Genomic DNA, 19,724 nt, shown 5'->3' on the forward strand with positions numbered 1-19,724 from the left:
GGATTCAATAGTATGGATAGCTGCCTTAAAGGAAATGAATAGCCTCTATTGTGCTACCCAATAATATGATTCCACCATCACTTTTCTCGTCCATCTCACTTAATCCTTTTTTATGCTCCTTTTCTGCAATTTCTGCTTCTTTCATCTGTAGATCATGAATTTAGAGGTATACAACTTGCTAGCCTTGGGGCTGGTGCTATTTCCAGCTCTTACCTCAAGCAGCCCTCTTATTCCTCACTACTTCAGAGAAGTTGATGTCTCGAGAGTAATTACCTCGAAGCAAGTAGAAAGCGATCTTGGCAAAGCACTGTCCCAGGGAACTCAGATATTTGGCCCTTCAAGTCGCGCCTTTGCTAATGCTACCGAGAGATGGAACACGCGTTCTATACCCGCTGATATCCAAGTTGTTATTGAAGTAGCTCAAGAATCTGATGTAGCTAAAGTGGTAAGCATGTGTTTACGTATGTCTCAAGATCAAATCTTTCTGACTTTTGCCGGCATAGGTGAAATACTGCTACCAGAACAGCATTGACTTCCTTGCTTACACTAGGGGCCATGGTTCGACAAACACAATTTCCAAGTTCAGAGGCATTGAGATTAACCTTTCGAAACTTACCGAAATCACCATCCAACCGGACAAAAAGTCGGCATTGTTCCAAGGCGGAGTATATGCCAATTTGGTCATCGAGACGCTTTGGAATCAAGGGTATATTGCTGGTAAGCACCTGACATCTCCGTTCTGACATACCAGATTGATTCGAGTCACTAACCATATCCTCAGCTACAGGAAGCAATGGATGCGTCGGTTTCTTTGGGCCAGCCCTAGGAGGCGGCCTTGGCCGATACCAGGGCCAATACGGCCTTATTTCCGATAATTTCGTCAATTTAAATGTTGTTCTGGCTAATGGCACAGCCATCACCGTCAATGCTACCTCCAACAGCGATCTCTTCTGGGCTATGAAGGGCGCAGGCCATAATTTTGGCATCGTTACCAATGGCTACATCAAGATATATCCGAAAAAAGCCAATACTTGGTATTATCATAATTACGTCTGGTCACAAGATAAGCTGGAGACAGTCTTTGCGGCACTGAACAAGTTCCAAGGGACGGGACAGATTCCTACACTCATGGGTGTCAACTTTGGCCAGTTCTCCATTGAACCAAATATTAGTAAAACAGAGGTGAGCATGATTAAAAATCATGATATTTTCAGCCCAAACTTACTCTGTACAGGCTGTTATCATCTGGTCATTTGCATATGATGGCCCAGCCGACGAAGCTGAAAAGCTTCTGGCTCCATTCAACGCAATTCCCGCCGTCTCAAGCACCAAAGGCGACGTGTCTTACTCCGAGCTGCTTGTTGCGCAACAAACAGATATAAACAGCGCATCTTGCTCTTCACAACCATACATTGGAAGTAATACCTGGCTTCAAACTTACAACATCACTTCTCAGCGCGAAATCTATAACCTCTTCAACCAGCAAATCGCACAGAACCCAAGCCTTGCTCCCGGTGCCCGCGTGTTTTTCGAAGGCTATTCAAGCAAAACCACTCAACTAATTGACCACGCTTCTTCTTGCTATCCTCACCGTGACGAATACTTGCTCGTGTAAGTGAACTTCAAACCAAGATGCACCTGTTAAAAGCATGAAATTGACCATTGTACAGCTTCTTCGCCGTTGCTACTCCGCCAGATTTAGAGACTTTTAGTCGATCTTGGGCTGACGATACGTTGGCTATATGGCGTGCTGGCCAGCCTGGTCGTCGACCTGCAACGTACGTCAACTATGCTGTGGGAAGCGAGCCTCTCGAGTCCATTTACGGTTATGATGGTCAATTGCCGCGGCTACGGGCTCTCAAGTCCAAGTATGATCCTCTGATCAAATTCAGGTGGTACAACCCAATCATTTCTTACTAGAATTTGGGCGTGGATAGCGTACATGAAGCTTCTCTATATATAAAGCAGTACAGGCAGAGAATGAATCAGGAGGGAGAGTGCTCTTTGGGTAGTGCAAATGTAAGTAGTTGCCCTTGTAGATGCTGGCACAGTTTCTAGATGTTAATACAGTCCCTAAATCCTGGTTGCAAATGTATTTGGTGGATATCACAGTCTATGAAACTAGCTACTCTTGCCAGCATCCTCCTTCAACGCTACAATGCGGTTGAGGACAATCTTCTCATCAGTGCTATCGGGGTCAACAGCCTATCGACGAGTTAGTAAACGGTCTGTATAATGAACTACAAAGCAATTGGAATAAACTCACAAAATAAGCAACGCGCATGGCCTGGAACCGGATAGTCTCAGGGCCAACCTCGCCCGTCTTCTCGCCCTCGGCCTCAGGCCATGGTGCGCGTCGTTTTACTTCGTGGAAGCCGGTCTCGATCAATGCGTTTGGCCAGATGGTCTCGCTGTTGGGGTTGACATCGCTCAACAGTCCTCCAGGAGCAGAGCCGGGGCTGTCTGATTTGAAGAGGGCCTCGTGGATGCGCACTTCAGTAGGGAGCGAGCCTTCGGGCACCCACTGGATAAAAGTCTTGGGCTTCTTGCCCTCCTTGTCGTAAACAGCCCTGATCTCATTGATAGCGCCTGTAGTTTCGTCCTTGGTGAAGGAAACAGCCTTGATGGGGTGGGGAACGTTCAAAAGACCGACAGTCTTGCCCGGGGCAAGGCGGAAGTAGTCTTTGCTGTCCACTTCACGGAAATCTGAGCGATCAATGTAGACAGTCTTGGTGAGACGGACAGTGTGGGATCCAAGCTTGGGGTCTTTGGGAGAGAAGGGGATATCAAGGTCTTGCTCTTCGCAGTCTTCAATTACCACCGGGACTGGGTCCAGGACAAGCATGAGACGGGGAACGGTCCTTTCAAGATAGACGCGAATAGACTGCTCAAAGCGCTTAATGCTGACCTGAGTGATGGAAGTGGTAACACCGAGCTCATAGATGAAGGATAGAAGGGCACCGGGTGGGATGCCTCGTCGTCGGATTCCTTTGATGGTATACAGACGCGGGTCGTCCCATCCACGAACAACCTTGTTCTCAATCAGTGTTCTCAGGCCTCTCTTGCTCATGATTGTTCCGCTGAGATTTAAGCGACCGTACTCGCGCTGCATGGGCTGGAATTCCACCAGGAGCCTGCGTCCAATTAGTGCCTGCCCAGGGAATCAGGAATACATTGACCAGGGACTTACTTGTTTAGCCACTCATAACTCTCTCGTGACATGATGAACTCGGTGGTGCACAAACTGTGTGTGATTCCCTCAAAGCTGTCGCATAGGCAGTGTGCGAAATCGTAGGTTGGGTATATCCGCCACTTGGTGCCTGTCCGGAAGTGAGGTTCCTGATCCTTGGGAATTCGGTAGGCAGCGAGATCCCACATCTGAGGGTTCGGGTTGTTCTCAATGTCCTGCTTCATGCGAAGCCAGGCGCTTCTTGGCGCATATTCTCCATCTCTCATGCCACGGAACTTTTTGAGGTTGGTCTCAACATCCTGTTTCGCATGCTCGCATCGATATCTTGGGGACAAGCCGTCCTCGCCACCTCGCTGTTTCTTGGTCTCGACATCATCGCAGTGGCATACATAGGCCTTTTCCATCTTGATCAATTCTTCGGCGAGGTCGTACATTCGCTGGTAGTTGTCGGAGGCATAGGTGATTTCACTAGGAGTGAACCCTAGCCATTTGATCGTGTCCTCGATAGCGACGAAGTATTCTCCCTTTTCGGCATCGGGATTCGTGTCGTCGAATCTAAGAATCTAAGACCAATTAACAACTCGTATGTTAAGAATGTTGGCAAGGGGGAGCTTACAGTTCTGCCGCCGTGGAACTTGGCAAAGCCGAAGTTGACAGCAATTGCCTTTGCGTGACCAAGCTACCCGTCAAAGTCAGTAATGCAATGCTCTCTTGTGGCAGTCAGGACATGAGAATCACATGGAGGTATCCGTTTGGTTCGGGAGGGAATCGCGTCACCACCGCCTCGGAAGGTCGCAGCTTGTAAACGTCGCCGAGGAATCCCTGCTTGAACATGGCGTCGGGATCAATCACGCGCTCCTCGGGCTTAGCAGCAGGCTTGTTCGCCTCCGGGTTGCTGCTCTTCTCCTTCTGGGCATTGCTGCGAGATGCTGCTGCATTGGCCTTCCTCGCTCGCTTCTGGATGCGCTTCTTCAGCTCGTTCTTGGTGACCATGTCGCCCGTCTCCTCGTCCAGCACCAGCTTGGCCACGCCCTCGGCGACCGCGTCAGCCATGTTGAAGATGTGGTTTTGTCGTAAAATCGTAGAATAAGCCGGGTATCTGATATGCTATGGTTTGAACGTCGAGAGGGAATCGAGCAGTGTTTCAGACTGGTTTATCTATGTCTTTTGATGACTCAGGGCTGCGAATGTCAAAAGTCAAAGAAATGAAGCTCCTGCCCCTCCATGGCACGTGTGCTTGTGCCCCTCTTCGTAGCAAGATAAGGCTGATAACAAAAAAAGTTCGATGACATAAGCAGCTTTTTGTTCACCTCGCTGGAATAATGTGCGCTATAACAGTGGCTGTAATGGCCCTGTAATTGAGTGCTGAAGTGCTACAAGTTTCATTCATGGATGGCACACACTTCAGCACAGCCATGATGACCTCAATCTTCACGCACCGACATCGCAGGCCAGTTGTAGGAAATGGATTGAGTCATACAATGGTATTGATACAATATTGATACAATATTTCTTACTTCTCACAAGGCACTCAACGGGAGAATGGAATTGAACCTGTCCTTGACTCTTGGTCGAAGACAGCTCTAACTAAGCCTTCAATAAGCGAAAACCGCACATATTGATGTGAAGCCGTTGGAATCGAGGCTGAGGCAAAGCATCGTCTTGTTCCTCTAGGTAGTTATCGAGATGTTTAGCAGCTTGCATTATGACTCATTGAATACGCTTTTTTGAGTATCCAGCTCACAGCCACTTTTTGTTTCCATGATGGGACACAAAGGAACCACCGCTGCCGCCCTCGATGCTTGCACTCTCCCACACAGCAATGACATCCCTCACAGCGGCCTCCGGAGATGATGGGCCCTTAAAGTCGGGATTATAAGTAACAAATTTCTGAAACATCTCCCCGACTTTTCCCATTTGCTCTTGAGTTACTAGCAAAAGGATCCGTTGTTAGCCAAGGTAGCTGATTAGGGTGATCTTGAAGAGAACATTGGAGACGCTCGTACCATTATTGTAGTGGCCAGTATCGGACACGCCAGGGCTGATGCTCATAAACAAAACGCCCTCCTTCTTGTACTGAGCATGAAATTTACCGGTAGCAACATTCATGGCAGCCTTGCTGATGGCGTATCCAGAGGCAACCTCCAGCTCGAATTTGTTCGTTGAATCCAGATCCGCCATGCCAGTGGACAAGGAGATGACCTTTTTTGCATTACCCTTGAGAATGAGAGGCATGTACAAGTTAAAGAGGTGGATGTTTGAAACAACGTTGACCTTGAAAGACTTGAATAAATCTTCCTCAAGCTCCTTGGGATTGTGGCCTCTACATGTAGTGTCAGGATGTTGTAGAACCAATATCTGTCGTGAAATGAGGCAGGCATGGCTTACAAAACTCCAATGGGATCATAGGCGTCAAATTCTGATACGTATGCCGCGTTCGCGATGAGATAGTCAAGTGCCCCGCCAGTGATTTGGGTAGTGGCAGCCACAGCATTCTGTAATTGAATACAGCGTTTAGGACTGTGGTGACAAATAGAGCTTTCAAGACCAGATTCTTTTGATACTCACCTTGACAACGTCATAGTCTGTAATATCAGCTTGCAAGATGTGAATGTTGGATCGTCCTGGTAGCTCTTGAGTGATAGCAAGTTCGGTCGCAGTCTTGTCTCGAACGAGGCCAACGACGGTGTTGCTTGGGTCGCTGGATAACTGGCGCACAAATTCGAGCTATTGGAGTGTTGTCAATTACATCTCCTCTTTTAATACAAGATATGTGAGGATTAGTTACGTACCCCTAGGCCTCTAGAGGCGCCAGTGATGACATAGGACGGCATCTTTATACAGAATGAATGTCAAGATTGAAGGAAGAAGAGGACAGATCAAAGTGTGGGAAGAAAATAAAGAGATGCAAGAGCGTTGATGAGATGTATGGGTTAGGTTTGTCTGATCTAGGGCAGGAACTATGAGGATAGAGCTGCTGCTTAAATATTTTGACTGTTAGACAGAGGTGGGTGGGCGGAGGGCGGGCGACGTTAAGAAGAAAAGTTACATGTATGTAAAAAGACGCCTATTATTCGCTATTTAATGTCTCACCTAACCATCATTGAGCATGGACACGTCAGTTCGTAGGGGTTGTGTAACTGTTTGAGATGCTCCTGAGAGGAATCAGAAGCTCTAGACTGCCCTCAAGACCAGGTAGCCTAGTCGAGTTTGTGATCTTGATCTTGTGAAGTGTGTCATCAGAAGTATGCATATCTTGGTAAGTCTACAATGGTGATCTTGGACACGGATAGCGCTTGTGTTATCTTCTAGCTGAAATGGCTACTGCTAAATATTTGACAAAACCCGAAAAGTCCCAGCCATCTCCTCCAATATCTACTCAGCCCTTCAGATCATTCACAATTTTCGATGCGCCTACAAAATTGAGCTCTTCCATGGTTTCTTCCCAGAGTCTCTTTTTCAACTCTTGGCCCTCTGGGGTGTACCAAAGCTTCGGATATCTGCAGGCACATATCTTAGTACGCGCAGCGGCCAGCTGTCAGTCCTAGGGCACTTACGGCTTTATAGTCCAGTCACTCGTAAATGAGCCGTGACTTTTCTCTCCTTGAACCAAAACTGCATCCAGATATGTAGTAGCAGCTACATTAACCGGCCTCGCCAGAATCCATTGGCCGACAGCAATCAACTTCATCACCAAAGCAGGATATCCACGGAAGAAATCAGTGCCGCCCGTCATGCCAGGATTCGACAAATTCACGAGGACGTCATTGGGATTGACAAATTCGGCCAACTTGGAGACAAATATTGTCTGTAATAGCTTCGACCTGCCATACCAAGAGAACTGGCTGAAGGTCTCTTCTTGTTGGAACTGCGGTAATATCGGCCCTTTGAGCTCGACCTCATTCTGGTACATCAGATCTGAACCCACAATACTAATAACAGGCGGCCTCGAGTCATCATCAGTTTTCTTTGCTTTGAGAATGGGAAGAAGCAAGATTGTCAAGAGAGCCGTTGACAGGTAGTTGACCTGCAGCGTGACTTCGTTCCCTGTTGCCTGCACGACAGTATACGGCGTCTTGATAAGCCCGGCATTAAGGATCACAATATCGATCCGGTCCAAGCTCTTGCAGCGGCTAGCAAAAGCGCAAACAGAATCATATGATTCCATGTCGATGATCCAGACAGATATCAGGGCAGAAGGAAAGCTTTTGCGCAGCTGAGCCGCGGCCACATCACCCCTGGCCTGAGAGCGGACACCCATGACCAGATGTGATAGACCCAGCTGGAGCAGTTGCTTGCATGCCGAGAGCCCAAGTCCAACATTACTTCCAGTGACAATTGCGACTTGGCCGTCAAGCGTTATTCCTGCGGGCAAAGGCTTGGGTCGAGTGAATTGACGCCGTAAAAAGCCCAAAGTAGTGGCCTCAAATGGAGCTTCGCTTTCGAGTTGGCTTGACATGGCTGGCTGGATTCAGATTGAATCTGTTTCGATTTATTGTTTGAGATCAATTTGTTCACAAATGAGAAGAGACGACTGCCCATCCCGGAACCCCTTCGACTGAGTGATAAGATGCAGGCTCCCGAATAGACGACATAATTGCAGGAATATTCCCCTGTCAATTCACCACTCACATAAACTTTGTAAACCAACAAATAACTTAGATACGTCGTACAAACTCACCGACAAGTTTCACGGGCCGGTCTTGATCAAGCCCTAGCCCGTGTGCAAGATCAGCGCTGAGATCGCAGCCTGGCTCTAATCCTGCCGCAATATTAATTCAACCCCTCATGTTGGAATGCAGACAGCTTTTGAGACGGCTGGCGGCTTGCCCTTTGTTGGCTGAACTCGTCGTTTTGGGAGCAACAGACAGGCCGACCCGCTTCTGTGGAAGAACATCGACCAACAACAGCGGACTCGACGGATTACCGAGCCGGCCTAGGTTATCCCGACTATGTGTTTGCTTGCGTTGGTAATGGATCCAATACTTGCAATCAAGAGAGGGTATCGAATGGCATCAGAGAAATGGATAGATGTGATTCTAACGAGCTGAAGGCTTGTTGCGCTTCACCCGACGGTCATGGCGTTGGTTAGCCAGCAAGCAGGGGACTTGAAAGGATCGCAAACGGCTTGCCACCTTGCGCCGACTCCGTTTCGGAAAACAGAGGGGTGGAATCTGCAAAATGCCGTTGCGTACGATAATCAGAGCGTCTGAGTGCGAAATGAGTTGGAGTTTTACCGCATAGTCGACATTCCCTCTCGACCAAAGATCCACCAACTCGTTTGCAAGGATTAGGCGCTCTGCGTCCGCGTTTCCAGACAAGACAGGAAATGATAGCGTCTATCAGCTGAATCTATTTTCATTTCATAGAATCTGGAGACTTGGAGCTTTACTCGTGTCGGAAAGAGACAGCCACTACCCCTCTGATAGTAGCTCCGAAGTGCTGGGTCTATCGCCTGCCACCATGGCCACTGGAAGAAAGCTTTTGACGAATGGAAAAACATATTCTCAGACTCTGCAGCCTGAAAACATGTTGAGCCATGATTTTTATGCTTCGAGCGACTTAGATGTGCCCTTGCAAAATGAGGAATCTGAGAAACCTTCTGAAGATGAAGAGTACATGTCCGGATTCAAGCTATGGCTCATGCTACTCTCCCTCGTCTTCAGTATTTTTCTTATTTCCCTAGATATAGTGAGTCCATCTTCAGATCCTTCAACTTATGAACGTCTAACTGGCTTCTCAGACTATTGTTGCTACAGCAATCCCAGCCATTACGAATCAGTTTCATGGCCTCGAAGATCAAGCGTGGTACAGCGCAATCTATCTCATGACATCTGGAGGCTTTCAGTCTACATGGGGCAAGATTTATCAATATTTCCCGCCCAAGATGAGCTTTATAGGTGCAATGGCCGTCTTCGAAATCGGAAGCCTCATCTGCGGCGCCGCTCCTTCTTCTACTGTCTTCATTATTGGCCGCACAATTGCAGGAATCGGGGCAGCGGGTGTCAGCTCTGGTGCCTACACTATCTGTGCCTATATATCCAAGCCTAAGAAGAGGGCAGTGCATACAGCTATTCTAGGTGCCATCTTTGGTATTGGCAGCATTCTAGGTCCTTTGCTAGGGGGTGTCTTCTCTGAGGAGTCTACTTGGCGATGGTGAGTACATGAAAGATCAGTTCAACTACGATGAAGCTAACTGTCTACCAGGTGTTTCTACATCAATCTTCCCATTGGTGTCCTTCCGATCGTATCAACTATATTGTTCTTCAACACTCCTAAAGCCGCAAAGCCCCGGGAAGCGCCAATGAAGGAGAAATTGCTTCAACTTGATCCTCTTGGAACGATTATTCTAATGGGAGCAATCATCACATATCTTATGGCTGTTCATTATGGTGGCCAAATAGACTCATGAAACTCTGCGCGTGTGATCGGGCTTCTTGTGGCCTCTATTGTTTTCTTCATCATCTTTGCGGTTATCGAACGCTGGCAGGACGAAAGAGCGATGGTCATCCCCAGGCTATTTGTGAAGCGAGATATTGGTGCTGCACTCTTCTATACCCTTTTTCCAAGGCGGCGCGCTCTTTTCCATGATCTACTATTTTGCTCTCTATTTCCAAGCCATACGTGGCACTAATCCTGTCATATCTGCTGTCCACAACTTACCGTTCATCATTGCTGCCATGGCTTTAGCTGTTGGTTCTGGCATCTTCATCTCGAACACTGGCTTGGCCACGCCTATCATGGTTGGTGGATCGGCAATAGCAACACTTGGATGTGGTCTTTGCTACTTGTTTGACCTCAACACTAGAGCTGGTGTTTGGATCGGAATCCAGATCATCGTTGGTATCGGTCTCGGTTGTGCATTTCAAGTGCCCATCATGGTCGGTCAAGTCAGTGTTGATGTATCTGATCTACCAGCTGCGACAGCCATGATACTGTGCTTTCAAACTATCGGTGGTGCCATCTGGGTATCGGCATCACAGTCAGTCTTCATCAATAGGATGTTGATTGCTGTGTCACAGTTTGCACCCGGTGTAGATCCTAAACAAGTCGTGAGCACCGGCGCAGGAGAGTTGCGAAAAGTTTTTGGATCAGACGAACTACTAGGAATTATCTCGGCTTACCTCACTGGCATTAGAGCAGCGTATTTACTATGTTGTGCTGTGGCAGGTGCTTCTCTACTGGTTGGAGTTTTCTTGCCATGGAACAGGCTTGATACCGATGCTCTGAAGGAGGTTGGAGGGGCTGCAGCATAGAGTTCATACGGTGTCCAATGGATTTTAGTGCTAGAACGGTAATAGCTGTGATAATCGGAAAGAGAACATGGATTATTCGTTTATATGTCATATTGTAGGAGTCATAATGGACAACGTTATGCTGTACATGTACGTATTGTGTATTAACAGTAGATGCAATTTACACACGCATTTCGGTCAGGATCACAACATTAAACATCTCAATATCCTTGGTTGCTAGATACATTGATTTCCAACTCTATAGGCATCTTGTTGCTGGACCCTAGTGTCTAATAATCTCCCCATGAAGATTGTTTGTGATTCGCTTTGCTCCTTACAGAGCCGTATAATCCTATTCGTACTACACAGGCCCATACGACTTAGAGCTGAGTATAAGTTTCTTCAGAACGAACATCTCTTTCGAATTCACTATCTTCTATGCAATCAATTCTCCTAGCAGCCGATCTTCGACGCAGAATCACCATCTCCGAGGGATCGTCCCCTCCTCTTGCAGCCCGATAAGCAGATGCAAACCTTACTCCGCAAGTCTGTGTCTCGTATGGCGAATGCAACCGTCATCGGGGCATTGTTCTTCGCATTGCCCCTCAATTAATTTATATCCTCATGTCTGATTGGCATTTTCAGCTGGTAATGAAGTCGTACGGGCTCACAATTACGCGGCCCAACGATAACACGGCCATTGGCATGACGCCAATTCCGCCAGCCTTGACCGTCAGCTGCAAAACGTCTTTGAGATTGGTGATGAAGAGAAGAGGCCGACATGCGGCAATTATGCCGTAACCCGGTAACGTTACGGTGAGGGTTCATCTACACCTGTCCCATGCCGGGATTGCCCAGTGAAACACATTGTCCTCTGTACAACTCGAGGCCTTGGCAGCTGAAAACCTTCTCGAGATAACAGCACACCGAGTTGGAAGAGATACACGCATTACATAGGAACTTCCCCTTGTAACAAATAAAGAGCCGCAATACCAGTTATTTTGCTAACGAAAGCCAAAGTTCTAAACCTATCTAATACGTATACAGTTACTCTATAGATAATCTTCCCATCCTTTCAGCTCTTGTATGATGCCTGATAACCTCTGCTCCACCGCAGGCAGAAGCACGTCATTGATGTCGTGTTTCTTGAGTCGTGCTACCGCGGCCAGGAGCTCCCTGCATCGTACCAACAATGACACTCGTAGAATATGTGCCCACTCATGTTTCGACTCAACGTGATAGTCTCCAACGTTGCATAATCTTGCTGCGTATGAGCTTTCATCCTCAACTTCCTGCCGTATCTGTCGGATGCAGCCTGCTACGCCTCGTTCCAGATAGAGTGAGAGGCCCTCTAGGACGAGTACTATCAGTTTGGTCGTAGCTCGAGGTGTTTGGCTGTGATCGCAAGAGAGCCACGAATTGAGCCGCGCCAAAGCAATCTTCTGATAGCCTAGTACACTGTCACTAGACACCTCCATTTTGTTATGGTATTGGAGCTCCAGTTCTTCCAGCATGTGTAGTGCAGATTGAGCGCAGGCGCATAGGTCTCCGTCGTTTATTGAAGAGCTATCCTCCAGACATAAGTTTTCTGCGGCCATGCGATTATTGCGCGGCGGTATACAGGACGGTTGACTCTGCGTGGGTGAAATGCTGCTGGTCGAAGTAATACTGCTGAGGTCACCAAGGGTAGAGTTCAATTGATCAAAGTCTGTTGAGAACAACCACTTGACATTAGCCGGCTAATCAACAATCGGCCAAACCACTCAAACAAACATACCCAGAGTAAAATTGTCGCCCAAACTAGCACAGTGTAATGAAAAGTCGGAAGGACTGAAGTCAAGAGACGGCGAAAACCCTGAATTCGGGCCAGTCGTAGCAAAAGGATGTGTATCGCGATGAGACGTAGATGTAGACGAGCTGTCGTTCTCTCCATTGTTGGGGCCCGTTTCACTGATTGCGATGCTTTTTCGACCGCCATGACATTCGGATGGAGCAGAATTCTTCTGCCTTTTGGCGCCGCGTTTGGATCTCTTTGGAAACACGCATGTAACTCCAGTTCCCTGACATCTCTGACAGCCTGTGGTTTCTCCCGAACATTTGACCTATTTTCACTGGTATTAGTACCACGCATGCGCGCCTCATTTTGTAGGATGAGGAGTCAAGTTACACCTTTCGAGCACGGCATTCGACGCATGCAAGCCTTGATTGTCGATATTCGCCAAATGTATGGTTGCTTGCCATCTTGGACACACTTTCGGTTTCCGCAGAGTTATTTGCGTAAGAGATTGTGTAGAACATTTTGCTTTCTCTTTCTCTTTCCTGAGCTGTGTCTCTTTTGGTCAGAGTCTCAGTATCTCAAGGCTGGAGTGTGCGCTTTCATAAAGATGAGAAATAGAGCTGCGATCCAATAGTAATGTAAATAAGAGCGAAGAAAACAGGCGAATCATCGTTCTTGAAAGATGAATGAATGGCACATAAGATTAGTTCAAGTGTGACTTCAAGGGTAACTTAAGGTGTCTAGAACTTCCGTATCCCCCAGACGGCAGAGACCTGTTTTCTATAAGAGATCTGGTAGGACGTCACAGCCGTATAACAGATCTACAATAGCACCTACTCACACTCACCTACCTCTCTCCAAGGGATTCACAGAACAAGAGGGAGCAACGACGCCAGCCACATACCGTTATACTATCAATTCTCAACTCCTACAGGCTACGCGCATTGTCACACGAGGCTCTCCTAGTTTCCCACAGGGGGATCCTAGTGCTCACTTATCCACATATGCATGCAGCCACCTCCAAATCCGAATCGACATTACGATGGTCTCTTCTGGGCATTCGTACCACATTCTAGCTACTCACCATAGACACGTGATGGACCCTTCCTAGGGACTGCACATGGACGAGCAGCCACAAAGAAACAGTGGCTTTTCCGGAGTTACACAACACTACCAACAGAGTCTAGATCTACGGCATTCCGAAGCCCTTGATGAGCTACCAAACTTTATTACGAGGGGCACGATATCTAGCATGTGGGAAATCTGACGCTTGGACGAAGATGGGCTGCCTCAGCCATCGTCTGTAAACTCAAAGGAATAGCGTGACATCGTTACCACATTATGAGAACCTCCTTGGCCATAGTCAGGAGCCAACCTTGGCAAATCCTGGCTGACGACGTAGGATTTGAGTGTTTGCTGGAGTACTGTCAGATGGATCCTCTATACAAAAGGGGTGATGTGCCGCCGGAGGCTTTTCTCAGCTTCCAATTGGATTCATTTTGGACCAAAAGCCATGCAACTTTCAGGACACAGATGCTGCTCAAACGTCAATTAGCGTATGAAAATCCCCGGATGAGTGCATTGGGGAGTGGGGAGTATTCCAACGTTCCACACGTGAAGCTTCAAGTTCGGAATGTTGATGTCGCCGAAGAGAAATGAAGATCGTTAAACGAGCGGTTCAGTTTGGGTAAATTATCACTCTATCTAATTCATGCGTCTCTCTGCGTCTAAGGAATCTCTCATTGCATGGAGGCTGAGAAGCAATGACCGAAGTATTAAAATAAAAATAAAAGAGGTAGCAAGTTGCTCTACACGCTATCAGTCTGTCTATCATTGTCTCCTAAACAAAGAGTGGCTGGTCAACAGAGACCAATAATGCTGTCAGTCTAGTAAATGGCTGAGACATATTAGTTAAGTTCCATATCTCATGTTATGGGCTTGTCTTTCTCAAAGACACCACAAACGCTGTGTTACGCAGTCTTGTTCATACTGCCCAATTCACCCTGCTCTTCAAGCTTGCGTGATACCTCATCCAAGCCCGTCCTGGTCTTGTAAATACCATCCAAAGCACCAACCGGTAAGAATGAACCAATCCGCGCCGCCGTAGCATGCTTGCCTTTCCAGACCCAAAGAGGCGGATTGGTTTTGCTGAGCTCTTTGACGACATCCTCTGCCCATTTTATCGGATCTGCACCTGTAGCTGTTGCTTCCTCTCCCGACATCCACTTCTCAACCGCCTCTTTGGCAACGTTATAGATTGATGTGGGTGGCAGCGAGATATGAGGTGCATTGGCGTGGAAAGTCGATTTAACAGCGCCCGTCACCAGATTAGTTACCTTGACGCCGAAAGGGGCGAGTTCCAGTCGTAGGACTTCACTAAAGTTGGCTGCGGCAGCTTTGGAGGCATTGTAGGCTCCCGAGAATGGCATGGATGCGTGAGGCAGTGCCATGCATGAAGTGTTGTTAACTACCAAGCCGCCGGTAGATGACTTGACGAGGAGTGGGAAGAAAGCACGCGTAACAGTGATGAGAGAGAAGACGTTAAGCTCAAATAATTGTCGAGTCTGAGCAATATCAAGGTCCATAACTGGCATCGAATATCCGGCGCCAGCATTGTTGATGAGGACGTCCAAAGAGCCACCGGTAAGCTCTGAGACTTGAGCCACACAGGCTGCTATAGACTCATCCGAAGTTGTGTCAAGCTGTACAATCTCAATACCCGCATCTTGAGCCATCTTTAGCTTGGCCAAGTTACGGGCTGAGGCAAAGACTCTCCATCCACTTCTGTGAAAGGCGCGGGCGAGTTCCGAACCCAAGCTCCCGTCTGAACATCCGGATATAAGCACGGTTCGCTTGGTGGCCATTGCTATACTTGGTGATGCTGTTGCAATGCTGTGTATTCCCGACTTGTCGTTTTCGTTGGTGGCGGTGATATGTGTGGTGCCGCAGGAGGTTAAGGACTGAGTTATGTTCTTCGTGGCTCGGAACTGGAGACGTTTGGTTTGTTATAGCCCAAGGGAGCAAAACTGGACAATCCTTGAGGATTCGAATTCGTGTCAATGATAATAGAAACAGCGAGATATTAACTTTTGACCAAAGTTCCCATGAACAGGTATTTAAGTTGAGACTCTTGTTTGCTGTCAGTAAAGAGTCAAAGAGAGTCTCGGCATCGTAATTGCCCCGGTCCACATTCGTATCCCTGCCTCGGACAAGCCAAAATCGGTCTTTGACGACCCAACAACGCGATTTGGTTGGTCGCCGCTAATACAGAGCCTTATGGTCCATTTGTACGGACACTATTCGGATCCTTTAGTCTCCGCACGGGGTGCTCCATACTTTTGGCTTGTTGGTCGAGGCTTTCTTTCATGCTTTGCGAATCGGAGCAGAGACAAAGAATCCGCTGCGAGCGCCACATTGTTCCGTAGTCCGCCAGAGGTAACACAGAGTTGAGGCAAAACTTTTGCGGCACAATATGAAGTGCGAGGGACATGTGAGAGTCCGTCGGCGGATCGCGTCAAACGGCGAAAGTACATCCTCGAATGGCTCTAGCTAACCTAACGCACCATGCATTTATACCGTCATTTACTAGGGTAGCAAGAATGGCTGACATTCATCTGAAATTCAGCATCTACGATTGGGCTATACTTTCATTAGTTCAATATTTCAAGTTCAACAGCAGTAAAAGGCGAAATAAGTGTCGTGTGTGTCTCTATTAATTAATATACAAGGGTCTGTTTTGAGTCGCTTTGTGGCGGTGCATCCCCTGCTGTCACCTATGCCTCTAAGGATTATTACAAGGGGAATGCTGGCCAGCACTCCAACTCTGCTATCTAGCCTATCATATCTCAAATTTGAAACTACATAGTTAAGTAATAAGCAACAATACCACAAGTTAGAGAAATGCAGCTGCAGTAGCAGATAGTAGAAAATTATAGCGATGGAGAGATAGCAGCAGATATTTAAAGGGCTGGGTATCGATTACTTATAGGTACCTATTAGTAGATAGAAACAAAAGCTTTCCTTGCATCCTATTATGATATTGCAAGCTTATGCAATCACTGGGGTGCTGGCGAACATTTCTCTATACAAAGGCAACATTAGTATAAGAGCTGACTTCAGTATACTATTCTAACACACGCGATTGGATTTTTTCTCTTGGGGAGATTGTTGCAGTCTGCCAGTTGGATTACACCCTCATGATAAAGACTGCCCTCCTGATCGCTAGTTTAGCAATCAGTCTAGCAGAACCAGTCACGTAAACGTAACAATATCAACGCTGGACGTATTCAATTCCATCATGAGTCGGTTCTCTGATGTCGTACAATGGCCCATGATAGTTTCCGGTATATACATTCCGACATAAGCGATGCTAAGTGACCCATCGGCTCCTGCTATTTCCATTGCGGGGCCCATTTTGACGATTAGACGCACGTATAGAGCTGGTCCCCAACGGACTCACAACACGGACATCGTCACCGAATGGTTTGAAACCCCTATGTAAAGTGCGTGGGATTTTTCCTATCATTTCAATTTATTATAAATTAATTCTGCAATCTAACTTGCTCTTCGCAAAGTGTTCTAACCGCTCATTAATTAGCGACTACAACTTCGGCTACGTCGACTTGCGGGGTAGAAATATTGCTCTCCCCGCACCCTTAAAATTGAGTCGAAAAGAAACCATTATCAATCATCATCAATCATCATCAATCATCATCAATCATCATCAATCATGTATCTTGAAGTTGATCCGCGCGGCGATACTTTAATTATCCTGCAAAACCCAAATAATCATCCCTCCTCTCCATTTGATACAGGTATTACTCTCCCAATCAACTTTAAACGAACTAAGCATGGAGCCAAAAGGCCCAGTTCTACTTTTCAGCCCACTAAGAGGGGCCATTGTCCACTAAGCCAACTACTCTTCGATCGGTCTGAAGGTTGACTTTTATATAGAAAAGGAAGCTGCCTCTGAGAGTCAATCTCGGTATCAATTTCTTGTTTCGAAGAAGCATCTTATGTTAGCATCTCCACGCGCTGGCAAAGTGCTCGAAGGATCTTTCAAAGAAGCCACCCCGGGGGAAGATGGTCTCTTTCGTTGGGAGTTTGAACCGATATTTGATCCAAAAGCTTTTGAAATTGTGATGAAGATTATTCACGGACAGACACGTTACGTTCCTAGGAAAATAGATCTTGCCTTGCTATCTCAAATAACCGCCATCGTAGATGACTTGGAATGTCATCATGCCCTTTGGTTCTTTGCCAAAGGTTGGTTGGATCAAATTAGAGATCCAATTCCATTCAAGATTTGCGAGGATCTTATGAGATGGTTGTTAGTTTCATTTGTATTTGAGGAGCCGGAACGTTTTAAAAGAGCAACAGCTACGGCTATAATGCATAGCACATATGCTATGCCTACTTACAGCCTTCCTATACGCCCCAAAGTCCTTGGTAAGTTACAAGGCTTCTAGTGAGATTATACACTGACGTAATTAGAGGATATCAGCATGACAAGGGGAAATATATTCAGTAACCTATTTGACCTTCTATATGGTCTGGAATGTCAACTACTTGGCCAATCCATTGGATGCAACAAGGGCTGTAGAGCCATGATGCTTGGCACATTAAGCCAGGAGTTGAAATCGAATTCACTGTCGCCTTACCCTTCGAAGCCATACATCTCATTAAACATTGATTCAACCCTTAAAAAATTGAGAGCAATTGAGTCACTGGACTATTATTGTGCGGAGCCAGAGACTAGCAGTCAAAAAATGAAAATGACTGGACTTTGGATACTTGATGTCAAGCCTTCAACACGACGATATCCAGCTTATTTGGGTCAACGGAAGGTAGAAAAGGTCCCTTCAAGGTTGACACGCCATGAATGCCGCTTGGAAGATCATCTCAGCGGAATAATAGATACTACGGCTTCTCAAGTTCAGGGCTTAGAACTAGCCAAATATTTAGGCGTATAGTCTGTAAGCAACGAGATGTATAGTAATTGACATGCTTTCAGCACCAAACCCATCTCCATTCATTCACGTTAAAAAATAAAATTACCACCTAAAAGTCCAAACGCTGCGAATTGGAAAAGAATCTGGTACGCTCCGGTGTGGTATCTCTTATAGTTAGTTGGATCGGTCGGATCGATTGATGAACATCTGACCGATCGGTCAATATTGAGTCTTCCTATTTGCACCGTAATATATTCCTATTTGAACCGTAATGCTCTACATCACAAGCTAAATTAACCTTTAAATTACAATTGCCACACCAATACACTAGAATATAGTGTAATATAGTGGGAAAGGATATATATAAGTCCGTTAACTGTTAATTGGTGCTAATTCCTTTAAAAATCGTATTTACAGCTTTTCCAGCTTAGTGTAAAGACTTTTTATGAGTTGACTAGTTTATTTAGTTTGTTAGGGCTGGGTTGAGTGGCTGGGATGACTTTAATGACTTTTTTACTCTTGGTCTTGGGGTTGGTCTTAAATACGGCAGCAGCTATTGCGGCCAGCTTTGTTGTAGAAGAGGCTGTTGCGGATCTTTGGGATTGTCCTTTTGTAGTTTTGTAACTTGCGTGCTTACGAATTAGTTCGTAAGTGGGAGCCCCTTGTAAACTGTGACGAAGAAATTACTATATTATAGACTTATGTACTTCTGTAGTGTTGCAGAATATGTGATATACCAGGGCGTTGTACTGTAATTGGGTGTGGCTTTGTGGGAACAATGGTGTGTGCGTATTAACTTTGGTACTGGTACGGGCTACTATGGTTTAAATAGGAATATATTACGGTGTAAATAGGAAGACTCTTAATATTTGCCTAGTGGCGTAGCGGAATGACAGACTATTACAAATAACCAGTTCTTGCTAGAAAAGAAAGATGAAGGAAAGGATAAAATTGGCATTGGCGGTACCTAGGTATATTATAATTCAATGCTACGAAGAGAAGGGCTGAAGCATGTTGTAATGGCTTCGTTCTGAGTATGTAGTACAGTACGTATTCAATACGAAGCACGATACGAGAGCCACCTTAACACTCTGTAGTTGCTTATTATACTTGAGCATAGGTAATTAGCGACACCCATTTCGCCGTTTAATCTACTATCGACCTTTGCCCCGTAAAACGAGCCTCTTGATCCAGCCTGTTATTTCAAGAAACATTGTGATTTTCATTTTATATCCAATTTCCGAAGATTATATGATTTCACATATCACACTGTTTACATATCAGAGGATCGTTCGGGGTAGAACCTTGCTCTGATATCCCTATCGTATGCAATTTTACGCAGTGCCTCTCAGTTCAACAACGACTCACCATCTCCATTATCTCCATCAGTTTCATTTCACTCACCGTCAAGGCTTTCCCACATGTTGGTCAAATCATTGCGCAGTTTGTCGCTCATGGAGCTGATTTTTTGCAAATGTTTTTGGCTAGCCGCAAAGTCATCGACCGAAATTAAACCATCCTCTGTCGAGCATATCTCTTCTGTCAACTTGGTAGCCCGGTGTAAATGTCCT

General features: G+C 46.4%; 8 protein-coding genes across 8 annotated transcripts; 3 read left to right on the forward strand and 5 right to left on the reverse strand.

Annotated features, from left to right (window-relative positions):
* Window positions 1–154: 154 nt before the first annotated feature.
* Window positions 155–1,920, forward strand: T069G_04709 (FAD binding domain-containing protein; the record flags this gene model as incomplete). Its single annotated transcript, XM_056171919.1, has 5 exons — window positions 155–445; window positions 504–717; window positions 782–1,182; window positions 1,235–1,611; window positions 1,671–1,920. The coding sequence occupies 5 exons, from the start codon at window positions 155–157 to the stop codon at window positions 1,918–1,920; spliced, it is 1,533 nt and encodes a 510-aa protein (XP_056028777.1).
* Window positions 1,921–2,121: 201 nt separating this feature from the next.
* T069G_04710 (tRNA synthetases class I (E and q), catalytic domain-containing protein) lies at window positions 2,122–4,243 on the reverse strand (the record flags this gene model as incomplete). The annotated part of the gene is made up of 5 exons (XM_056171920.1): window positions 2,122–2,205; window positions 2,267–3,134; window positions 3,191–3,753; window positions 3,807–3,869; window positions 3,929–4,243. The coding sequence occupies 5 exons, from the start codon at window positions 4,241–4,243 to the stop codon at window positions 2,122–2,124; spliced, it is 1,893 nt and encodes a 630-aa protein (XP_056028778.1).
* A 687-nt stretch (window positions 4,244–4,930) lies between these two features.
* T069G_04711 (short chain dehydrogenase domain-containing protein) lies at window positions 4,931–6,024 on the reverse strand (the record flags this gene model as incomplete). Its single annotated transcript, XM_056171921.1, has 5 exons — window positions 4,931–5,121; window positions 5,197–5,513; window positions 5,579–5,685; window positions 5,759–5,917; window positions 5,983–6,024. 5 exons carry the CDS (start codon window positions 6,022–6,024, stop codon window positions 4,931–4,933), a joined length of 816 nt encoding a protein of 271 aa, XP_056028779.1.
* Window positions 6,025–6,569: 545 nt separating this feature from the next.
* Window positions 6,570–7,649, reverse strand: T069G_04712 (short chain dehydrogenase domain-containing protein; the record flags this gene model as incomplete). The annotated part of the gene is made up of 3 exons (XM_056171922.1): window positions 6,570–6,690; window positions 6,748–7,058; window positions 7,119–7,649. The coding sequence occupies 3 exons, from the start codon at window positions 7,647–7,649 to the stop codon at window positions 6,570–6,572; spliced, it is 963 nt and encodes a 320-aa protein (XP_056028780.1).
* A 1,004-nt stretch (window positions 7,650–8,653) lies between these two features.
* On the forward strand, window positions 8,654–9,602 carry T069G_04713 (major facilitator superfamily domain-containing protein; the record flags this gene model as incomplete). The annotated part of the gene is made up of 4 exons (XM_056171923.1): window positions 8,654–8,881; window positions 8,934–9,204; window positions 9,301–9,346; window positions 9,398–9,602. The coding sequence occupies 4 exons, from the start codon at window positions 8,654–8,656 to the stop codon at window positions 9,600–9,602; spliced, it is 750 nt and encodes a 249-aa protein (XP_056028781.1).
* Window positions 9,603–9,870: 268 nt separating this feature from the next.
* T069G_04714 (uncharacterized protein) lies at window positions 9,871–10,446 on the forward strand (the record flags this gene model as incomplete). Its single annotated transcript, XM_056171924.1, has 2 exons — window positions 9,871–10,048; window positions 10,109–10,446. 2 exons carry the CDS (start codon window positions 9,871–9,873, stop codon window positions 10,444–10,446), a joined length of 516 nt encoding a protein of 171 aa, XP_056028782.1.
* A 1,031-nt stretch (window positions 10,447–11,477) lies between these two features.
* On the reverse strand, window positions 11,478–12,723 carry T069G_04715 (fungal zn(2)-Cys(6) binuclear cluster domain-containing protein; the record flags this gene model as incomplete). The annotated part of the gene is made up of 3 exons (XM_056171925.1): window positions 11,478–12,133; window positions 12,203–12,527; window positions 12,595–12,723. 3 exons carry the CDS (start codon window positions 12,721–12,723, stop codon window positions 11,478–11,480), a joined length of 1,110 nt encoding a protein of 369 aa, XP_056028783.1.
* Window positions 12,724–14,172: 1,449 nt separating this feature from the next.
* On the reverse strand, window positions 14,173–15,066 carry T069G_04716 (short chain dehydrogenase domain-containing protein; the record flags this gene model as incomplete). The annotated part of the gene is made up of 1 exon (XM_056171926.1): window positions 14,173–15,066. One exon carries the CDS (start codon window positions 15,064–15,066, stop codon window positions 14,173–14,175), a length of 894 nt encoding a protein of 297 aa, XP_056028784.1.
* Between the last annotated feature and the right edge of the window lie 4,658 nt (window positions 15,067–19,724).

This window comes from Trichoderma breve, chromosome 3 (assembly GCF_028502605.1).
Source record: "Trichoderma breve strain T069 chromosome 3, whole genome shotgun sequence".
Classification (NCBI taxonomy): Eukaryota; Fungi; Ascomycota; class Sordariomycetes; order Hypocreales; family Hypocreaceae; genus Trichoderma; species Trichoderma breve.